This window comes from Elaeis guineensis, chromosome 10 (assembly GCF_000442705.2).
Source record: "Elaeis guineensis isolate ETL-2024a chromosome 10, EG11, whole genome shotgun sequence".
Taxonomy (NCBI): Eukaryota; Viridiplantae; Streptophyta; class Magnoliopsida; order Arecales; family Arecaceae; genus Elaeis; species Elaeis guineensis.
The window spans coordinates 3,989,854-4,000,313 of NC_026002.2; the positions used below are offsets into that span (position 1 = coordinate 3,989,854).

At 38.9% G+C, this 10,460-nt stretch overlaps 1 protein-coding gene across 1 annotated transcript; it reads right to left on the reverse strand.

Moving 5' to 3' along the window:
* Positions 1-299: 299 nt before the first annotated feature.
* LOC105053148 (protein indeterminate-domain 16) lies at positions 300-2,996 on the reverse strand. Its single transcript, XM_010934204.4, has 3 exons — positions 2,430-2,996; positions 1,914-2,313; positions 300-1,222 (listed from the first exon to the last, which is right to left on the reverse strand). Exons 1-3 carry the CDS (start codon positions 2,569-2,571, stop codon positions 481-483), a joined length of 1,284 nt encoding a protein of 427 aa, XP_010932506.1. The 5' UTR covers positions 2,572-2,996; the 3' UTR covers positions 300-480.
* Between the last annotated feature and the right edge of the window lie 7,464 nt (positions 2,997-10,460).

The window sequence follows — 10,460 nt, forward strand, 5'->3', positions numbered from 1 at the left end:
GAAAAAAGGAGAGAAGAAAGAGAACCAAAGGCAACCATTAACCGGATTGTTTCATCCTCTTGCATGTTTTTTTTGCTCCCCCCCTTTTTTTTTATAAAGACTAAATATAATTGTCAAGTCATAACGGAATAAACGGATCTGCCATTTTAAACAGGTGATTAGAGAGCTGGTCAGCATAGCTATTTAGACATACAGACATTCTTGTGGAGATATAGGGAGAGTTCAAATTTCCATGAGGATTTTTCTCATATTCTTCGGTGGTCTTGGGAATTACAAGCGCACACTAAGAGATTCCAAGATGAAAAAAGGCTAAGCCATCATAAAATCATCATAGCCAAATGAATAAGGGAAAAGGAAAAAAAAATTGCATGTCACAATACCTCCTTGAAATTTTGAAAACTGCAACATCACCATACATAATTACATCACTAAATATAGTCATCAAGAGAAGGAGATTTGGATTGAAAGAGATATTGCCAACTATGTGCTAGAATTCTTTTGCTGCTGGTTTTGGTCATCATTCTCCTCCTCACCTTCGGTCACCACCGACGACATATAGCTTGCAACTAGAGAATTCTCATCAGAAGCCATCATGGGCTTTGCCTGGAACTGCTGCTTGCAAGCATAGCATGTAATCTGGAGCAGTGTTGAGTTGATTTGCTTCACTGCATGGTCTCGAAGGGCATGCGCTCTATTAAGCTCGGCCTGCGCTTGATGCCTTATTCTCTTAGCATTTGTGAATTCTTGCTCAGCCAATTCTATTTGCCGCTTGGCCTGCTGCCTTGCCTCGTCTGCCAATGCTTTCTCGGCCATTGCTAGCCTCAGTTGCTCTCTTGCCTCCTCTTTGAGCCTCATGGTTGCCAATCCCGGCTCCTCCGGCGGTGCCCGGTCACTGCCGAGGCCAATGGAGAGCTGCAATTTGGTGGCTTGTGCCTCCTGAGAGGTAGGGGAGAGTGTGGAAGAGGGGAGGCTTGTGGACTTAGTATTGGATGGGGGCAGAAGTTGGAGCTCGATGTTGTTGGTGCGGCGATGGTCGGCCGAAGGCGAGGGAATTTGATCAGAGTGAAGGAAGAAGGCGGCGGAATTTGGCATTTGTAGACCAGGCCACCCTGGTTTGCTGAAGTTGGTGTCACTTGATAGGCTTGCAGGCTGGAGTGTCCCAAGCTCGGTTCTGGCTCGGCCGCCATTGCATGTATCTTGGTGTTCTATGAAGCTCTCCACCCTGTGATGAACAAAATTGACGCCAAAGTGGAAGTTGTTCAATGGATTGATTCTGTTAATTAGTATATTTTGGCAGACAAATTCTAGAACAGAAAAAGGAAAGTCTGTTCATGCTAATATTAAGAACTAGAGAAAGGGGGCAGCCATGGAAGGAGATGAAGGGTTTAGATATTTTAGGGTCATAAAGTCTTGGATCTAGGATTTGCATATGAGGAATAGCATGAGAAGAATATAACAAGAGACAAGAAGATGATCCAAGACTACTCAATGCATGAAAGTTTGGGCTCTGGGTTGATGGACCATAAATGGGACTGAAATCAGAAGCTAATACGAAAGCAACCAATGGAAGCAGGTCTTGGAAATTGTGTCCTGGTCTCTTAATGGCCCAATCCCAACTTTGCTCCTTTCTAATCAAAGCACCCCAAGGACTTGATGCTAAAGAAAATAAAACTAGCAGTCCTTGGAAATCAATTAAGTTCCATCTAAACTCCCTCTAGAAAAAAAAAAAAATGAAAAAGAAAATATAAGCTAGCTATTAATTGTTAACAAAACAATCCAGCTAAATCATTCTTGGCACTCAATTTGATTCCATCGATCATAAACTCTAAAACAAATGAAACAAGTTCTAAAATTGTAATCCAAAAGATTAGTTATTGGATCTTGATGAGAAGAGAGTGGAAGAAACTTGGCACCTGGAAAAGACTCGGCCACAGTCACAAGAGTGGCCGCGGGTGCCGCAGGTCTTGAGGTGGGCCTTGTAGTCGGACTGGACGGCGTAGGCCTTGGAGCACTTGGCGCAGACCCACTGCCGGTGGTTGCTGTGCTTGCGCCGGAAGTGCTTCTTGATTCCGACGAGGTCTCCGAGGGCGTGGCACGGGTCGTGGTGCAGGCAGCTCGGCTCCGGGCACACGAACACCCGCTTCCGCACCTCCGCCGCCTCCCGCTTCAGCAGCTTCCACGGCACCTTGTGCCGCCGCCGGTGCATCTGGAGGTTCTGGTCCCGCTGGAACCCCTGGTTGCAGATCTCGCACACATATCGATCCGACTCCAGCAACGTCCTCGGCGACAGCGATATCACCTCCGCGTCCGGGTCTAACATTCACCACCACCCAATTAGATGATAATTCTTGATGATAATAATAACAATTAATATTGGTAACAATAATATATATATAGAGGTCATGAGCATATGTTTGTTTTATTCCTACCTGGAGTGCCGGCCGGCCTTCTCTTTTTCTTGGTGGTGTTGACACTATGCAAGGAAGGGAAGGGTTGAGGGGGGATGGAGGAGTTGGAGGAGGTGTTGATGCCGAGAGGTTGCGGCGGAGCCGGTGGAGGAGAGCCGATCATGGGTGGTGCTGTTGCTCCTCTAGTCTGTCTGTTTCTATCTAGCTTGGTGAATTCAAATCTATGGTGTCTTCTTGCTATGGGGACCTATGTACATGAATCATGGAATAGGGTATGGGGATTAGGAGAATGGATCTGTTCTTTAGTGATATAAGGATGAAGGGAAACAGATAAAGTAGGGAGAATACAGCTAGAGATGGAAGAAAAGGTCATCTAGGAATATAGTTTTTTTTTGGGGGGGGGGGGGGGAAAGAGTTTGGAACACTCTTGCATACACATAGGAAGGCAGCTTTTTCTAACAGCTTTAGGTTTAGCAGCCTTCTCTGGGATTTTATGGGGTGGACTGCTGGATGGGATGGGTGGTGTTGAGGCTGGAGTTTTTCTTATGAGGTTGCGAGGTTAGTGATATACTGCCAATAAATAAAACATTTTCTCAGAGAGAGAGTGGGGGTGGGAGAGAGAGGAGAGATGGCTTGAAACTTGAGCCCACCACTAATAGGCATGGAGACAGAGAAAAAACATCCCCACAAGGAAACAAAACCCCTCATAATTTCATCACTTGCCCATCAGTAAATTGCATGCATTAATTGAGGCCTGTCCCCAAATACACGTGAGTTCCCTTTTATCCTCTCTCTCTCTCTGTCTCTCTAACCTTCAGTGCTACGAGTAGGCTACAGCTACTGTGCTGCAATGACCAGTTCTCCTCTCTGCTTCATTTCTATATATACAGAAGAGTATATATACTTTATGTGTGTATGAGAGTTTGAATACGAGGGAGGAGCACCAGTGGCTCCATCTGCGTACGTTACTCTCTTATAAATGCAACCACATGTTTCTCCTTCTGGCTAATGTGCTCCGTTCCTTCAATAAAACGTTTCCGTCGAGGAAAACAACTGAATTGTTCTTGTGATCAGTGGAGATCTGGTCACTCCTGTTCTCGGTATCTATAGCTCTCTCTCTCTCTCTCTCTTCTTGCTCGCTGGAGTTTGAAAATGCTTGCGAAGTTGGCTCAAAATGATTGCTAGGACGCGGTCATTATATTAGGAATTTGCCAAAGGGAAAAATTCCTCCAGTATATTCTGAGAATGGTTTAGATGTCTTTGGACACTTTGCACCAAATGAAGCCTAATTGGCTTTTGTGAAATAACGGATATGATCTAAACATCGGTCATCGTTATGTAATATTTTTGAGTGAATTATGCTGGAAAAATGATATTAGGGAAGTGTCTGGATTATGGATCAGACTATCTCACAATGAATTCTGCTGGTAGAGATGTTTTCAAAAGTGATATGCTACTTCGTGGTGCTCCCACCGTTATTCCCAAGTTAAGAAGGAAAAAAGAAGAGGACAAACTGCTGATAGACGAGCAGGAATCATCATTAACTGTAGTACTTTTAATTTTTTAAAATGTTAGAAGATGATTCACAGACCAAAATTACAGTTTTGGTGAATTATTCTCTCTCTCTCTCTCTCGATGAAAAGCGAGGCAATTAGGCCACCTGTATTTTATTAAATAACGTAAGTATAAGATTTACCACAAAAATAATAATAATAATAATAATGCAAGTATAAATGAAGGAACAAGTACAAGAGGAGAGGAGGTACTGTAAGTATAACCCAATAACACAATACTTAAGGACTTCCCCAGGTTCTCCTAGTAAAAAAAAGAGATGCCCTAGAGGCACTTGCTAAGAACAATGCTCTCGTTGCCTTAAATAACATCGTACAATCAGACTAAGTTAAAAAAAAAATTCTCAAGGGATTTGGCTCTATGTGCATACTTGGTCCCTAACCTCTCTATGAACCAAACTATGAATGAATAGACCATCTATGAGTAAGAATGGAGTTCAAAACTTTCACCTGGTGGTGATCGCAACTGGATTCCTTCTGAAGAAAGAGATACGGTGGCAAGCGACCCGGACACCAGGACTGTGTGTCATGTTTGGTGGCTGCTTGGTGCGAAAAAAGAAGCTTAGGACCCACGGGAGCTCATGCCATTATTCTTCCACCTCATGCCGCTGGCTGGATTAACTTAAATCCAAAGGAGGCTACTTTTTGGTAAAATCCCCCATGCTTTACAAAAGATAATAAACACAACACCTTGCACCATTTATTAAGACTACACAAGCAAGCTCTCATTGGTCGGATCGGCGGTGCGGTTTAATTCGAAGCGAGACTTTACAATCTCATGTTCATGGCGAAATGATCTGAATGGCCTTTCGGTGGAAGGATAGGCTATACTTCATTTGGTGTGTTTAGTGTGGCTTGTGTTTGTATATTGTTTGGTTGTTCGAATATAGTCCATATATTCTCCCAGTTCTTCAACATGATTGGTGGATTTTAGCACTTTATCCACATCTTTATTTTTAATATTTAACGTGTAAAGTGGGATACTTTTGCATATAGAATCTATCCAGCTAGAAAGGTTCTCTTGAGCTAGATCTTTTAAAGGGGATTAATTTCCAAGCGAATGACCTAATTTCATTGATAATTAAATTGCAATGACTGCTCAAAACAAGACTAGATAAATAATTTAAATATCCATCCCTAACTTAATTTAATTAACTATCTGTTGCTTCGTGATTAATCTTAGATGTAAAAATATATTGCCCACAAAGAGGTATTCAAACTAGTGTATTAAAGTATCCATGAAGGCTTTACAAAATGGATAACAGATTTGAATTTGTTGTTTGAAAGAATTCACAACTCTAAGTGGCTAATATTGGAAAAATTTAGTTCTCAATATTGCTAAACTGGAGAGTCCAGTTCAATCACTCACCATCCCCATATCAACCAATAGTTGGTATTTAAATGCATGGGTTGGAGCTAGTATGTACCTGCCCATTCTGGCTGTGGATGATTAAACTAAATGCTTCACGTTGAATACAAACTCTGTATCTTCTTAACAAAATAGTTGTACCTTGTAAGACATTCATGTTTAGGATTAGAATATTCATGTTTATTTTTGCGCTTTCTAGTATGTAAACTTAGCCTCAATATCCATAATAAAAGACCTAAATATTTTTAATGTTCAAATAATCAAAGGTTTATGTAATACGAGTTTTCTGTAGACAAACAAAAATCCACAAGTCTGTTCTTATTTGGGTCACATACTTCTGATACAATACCGGGTATCAGGTGCGTTTAAATACTTTTCATTGTATAATTTATCATAATATCCATAATATGGAGCCTAGACTATTTCATTGGTCAAATAATGGTAAGGTATACATAACAGTTATGAAGACAAACAAAAAAATACTCGTTTGTTCCTTCTAAATCTGCCACGAAACTGAATCTTGGCATTATATCAAGCAATTGGGATGGAGTCCCAACTCCCATATACAAAAGAAAAAGATATGGGAAAGTCTCATTTACTTTGTTTTAATAATCAAGGAAAGGTTGGCCTTTGTGCATGTAAGTTGGTATTCTGCTTTGTTTATTAGGTTGGGAGAATGGAGGTATGATGGAAGGGGGATCTCAACACATGCAAGCTTGCAAAGAGAATGTTGCCGGCAATCATCCATCATGAGCTTTCTCGATCCGAATCTAATCATGGCTTCTTAATTTGAATTAAATTTAGCCAAAATCTTACTTCTCATCCCCTCACAACATTTTGTTAACCTTGATCTCTTCTTACTTTTCTGCAACCTTGCTGTTAGATGACTTGGACAATGCTACATCTTTATCTATTTTATCTTGGGTCATGATTTGGAGAGTTGCGGAAGCACGTTATAGTTGCTTTAGCTTTGGCGGTTGTAGCACCTCACTTTGCAATAACAAGTGGACCTACCAAGTGTAAAGATTGGAAAAGCTAAAAACATTGAGAGCGACAAGAATGATCTATGCCAGACCAGGATTTTTTTTTTTTTTTTTAGCTACCAGTCGCTACGGCCAAAATCATCGCTTGGCTAGAATTATGACCCCAATGGCAAGTAGACTATTAAGACTGATCCCAATTGAGAGGCTTTAAAAATTGCTGTTTGAGAATGGGACATATATCGAAATCATATAAAGCCCAATTGAGAAAATTAATTGTACAGAAAAAGTGCTTTAAAAAAAAAAAAGAATGTATCATGTTTGGACATGATAGTGATCTCAAAAAAGGTTGAAGTTCTCAGCTTATTAAAGGATAAAGTTCGATTCTAGTTGATCCTACTATAACTTTTTTTTTTCTTGTAAGTGAAGATAATACTATAAAATAAATGTAAAAAAAAACTTGCTTGACTCCCAATATCAACTCGTAACCGTACTCCCTCTTAAAATATTTTGCCCGGCAATCCCTATTGGGAAGCCAAAAAATCAATGACTATTGTTTATGATGTTCTAATTCTGTCTTCTTGTCTTCTTTTTTCTCTTCTAAAGACTCTAGAGAGAGAACTGAATATTTGTATGTAATTAAGAAAGAGTAGATCTAAGACCCTTATTTCAGGTAAGGCTTATAGACCATTTTTAACCATATCACTATCAAGGATAAACAATTAATTTTTTTTCTTTAAATTCAATCTCAAATATTTATATGCCACTTAGCGCATCACGTGTAAATTTATTTATGCTAAATTAATTTAATTGTAGTAAATGGTAGAATCCTCTTAGATGAATGATTGCTCATGTTTCAAATGTTTAACTCCTATTGTTGTTGGAGATTAGATTGGGCTTCATAATACTGTTTATGTTTCAGGTTGGAGGTATTGTAATTTTACAGCACTGAAAATATATTATTTTGATATGGAGTCATTAACACTAATTTGCTGTATTTTTGCTCTCATTTTCTTTTTGGTGTTTAGGACACCATCAGTACACTGGTAATAGATTGTTGGACATTCACGTTAAAAAGTTTCTTTTCCATTGGTCCCTAATCCATTCTTTTAATTTATTGTTGAAACTTAAACTTTCAGTTTCTCTTAGTGTTTCTTCTCATCTCTTAGACTAATGCTCTTTGATGGGCACCCTACATCAATATCCAGAGGATTAGTGTCAAGTTGAGAGATCATAATAAATATGTTAATATGGTTTGAATTTTGGATATTTTTTATAGACTCGAACTATGATCCAATTTGAAAAATCTGCATTACGACTTGAATGAAATTTTTTTGAGAGGTCTGTGGTGGTAGCGGAGGGCATGGACCGATAGGCCTAGTATAAATATTGTACTTTCTGCCAATCTCGACAGTTTTGTAAGAGAAGTTTGAAAAATCATATTACGGCTAGAGTTTGGAGAGTTCTGAGTGATTGTATCTCTCTTTTCATCATAGTAAAATTTTTCTCACGTGTCTTGTCCGTGGACGTAGGTTTTTCAGTCGAATCACGTAAATCCTGTGTTGATTTTTTCTTCTCTTCTCTATTTTGTGTGATTGTACGAATCTGTGTGTGTCTTATTTTTATGCTTGCTATTATAACAAAACATCAGTACCATCAGTTGTTTTATAGATTTATGTTCCATAATCGATCTCATTTGACGGATCAAAGTTAAAATGATGATGGCAATTGATTCCAAAGAGGCAAGCAGAAAAAGAGCATTTCTTCAATTTACAAAAATCTGGAAATATGCAGTCCGCGACCACCAAATTAGCTACAGTGCTGGGCATAGGAGCGCTTTTTTTTTGGTTTGGCAACAGGCATAGGAGCCTTTGGAAAAGAGCTTTTAAGCGGTCGCAGTTTAAAATGAAATAAATAGTACTAGCAAGCTAGCTGTTACGTAACTTTTAAAAGGAAAGCAGCAAGAACTTTCCTTCTTTTCTGGCTTCCATCTTTTGCTTCATTGGGACTATCTACGGAACAAAGGCCAGAAACTATGGATATCTCTACGGTTTGTCTTGCTTCCCTGTACCGTTCTGGCATTTTATGATAGCTTTCGGTTGCTCTTACTTTCTTCTGCAGTCTACCCCACTGGAGGTTCCAGTACCCATGGAAGTGATTCAAGGAGTTGGCAATTCAGCTGAGGGGCAGAATAGAGGGTTTAGACAACATGGGAGGAAAAATTGATGATTGTGATCCCTGTATGATTAGTGTACTTTTACATTAGTTGATGCATTTCTTTCCTCAATTTTATTTAAAAAAATAATATATCTTTGTTGTTATATGTACAATCTTTGTTGTTATATGAACAAAAATTACTTAAAAGTTTAATTAAGTTCCCCAAGTGAATCCTACCAATTGTCTTTTGAAGAAAGATGTCTCCATTACTTAAACATCCTTTGGTCGAGGAGCTTCCCTCAGAACTTGGTTGCTCTTGCCTGTACAAATTGTAGTATTCCGTATCATACCAGGGTCGTGAAAGTTGAAGCAAGACTAGCGCCTCTTATAGGGAGAAAATCTTTTTTGATTACAAGTAAACCACGACAATATTTTTGATATTTAGTTTTCTAAAATAATATCTGCCCTTATATAACAAAAGAACATAAGAATATTATTTTTTATAAAAGACAATACATCTAAAAGATTATTGTGTAATCTCATAAACTAATCAAATATGAAAATTTGATCAGACTGAAAGCCAATTGTAGTGTTATTGGTTGCAAATTATGCGACCATTTGAGCGAATGCCCTCTAAATTAAATTGTCCAGTTTCAAATACTTGAAAAAAATGTACCATCCAAATTTTGAATCTAGAACCTCCTCTAAATGGAAGAGAGGTGTCACCATTAAGGAACTACCCAGTTCATAACTAAAACATTATTACAGCTGGCTTAAAGTGCTAGTACATTATATGACAATGAGATGACTCTTCAAATTTATACCCAATTTCAAATACTTAATTCAAGAGAATGGGAAAAAAATAAGATGGTCATAGAGATTAGCCCATTCACATGAGAGGATGCAAAGTGATTTGCAAATAAGGGAAAAAAATTCAAAATATAGATCTATAGCCACTTCCAAACTATAAGAGGGCAAAATAATTTCTTTAGTTGCATTTAACCCTGGCTACCCAATTCAACTTTTTCCTACTTGACCCTGCATGACCTAACCAAATTTAACTCGAGCATTCCAATCGATCTTACCTGATCCTACTCAATTTAAACCATCCTACCCGGTCTTACATGATCTAACATGATTTTACTTAATCTCACCTAATGCATGTAACCCAATTCATCCCAACCCAACCAAATTTTAATTGACCTTACTTTAGGATTAAACACAACACATGCATATAAAAGGTCAAAAATCCTATACCTACATCTTATAAATTGGACCTGCCATGAACTTAGTAACTAAGCCTAAACCTAAAGACCTTCCTAATCGTCTCGCCCACACCCTAGCCAATGGGACTCAAAAATTTATCACATAATATTAATTGCTAGATTTAGGCTTTTCCATCTAGCCTTAAATCCTAGCCTTTAGACCGTTCCCTCTCCGATAAATACCAGTATACCACCCTATTTTATCGCTAAACCATGAAAAATCAAGATGAAAACATATAGGGAAAAGTTACAAAGCCTAGAAGAGATTGTACAAAAGTCCATCCCAAATCCCTAGACTTCTTTTTTCCTACATCATCTTGTACGTCCATCCATCTCAATGCCCTCCCTATTCCCATCCCTCATACCTAGCTTCTTGCAACCAAGACAAGGAGAGAAGGTGGTGACTGCAAGAGAGCATCACATGTTATATCCTCTTCTTTCCTCTTCCCTTCTATTGTTTTATCTCTTCTTCTTCGGCTTTCTTGAAGCACCGGCGAAATAAAGATAGAAACACCCTTCTATCTCTAGGACCTCCTTCTACGAGGGATGGTACGGTATGTCTTTTAAGTCCTTCCCATCATTATTATAGATCCAAACCCATTTATTTTATCTCTCATAAGCTTTCTAGCTAGCTTTCCTAGAAGGCTTGGTGGCCGATTCTCTCTCGCCTATGCACCCATGGGGTAGCCCACGGGACCCTAAAATGCATC

Coding starts and splice junctions, on each gene's coding strand:
- LOC105053148 (XM_010934204.4), bottom strand. CDS start 2,571: ATGATCGGCTCTCCTCCACCGGCTCCGCCGCAACCTCTCGGCATCAAC. Junction 2,314..2,429: donor AAGGCCGGCCGGCACTCCAG/GTAGGAATAAAA, acceptor GGTGAATGTTAG/ACCCGGACGCGGAGGTGATA. Junction 1,223..1,913: donor TGTGGCCGAGTCTTTTCCAG/GTGCCAAGTTTC, acceptor TGTTCATCACAG/GGTGGAGAGCTTCATAGAAC.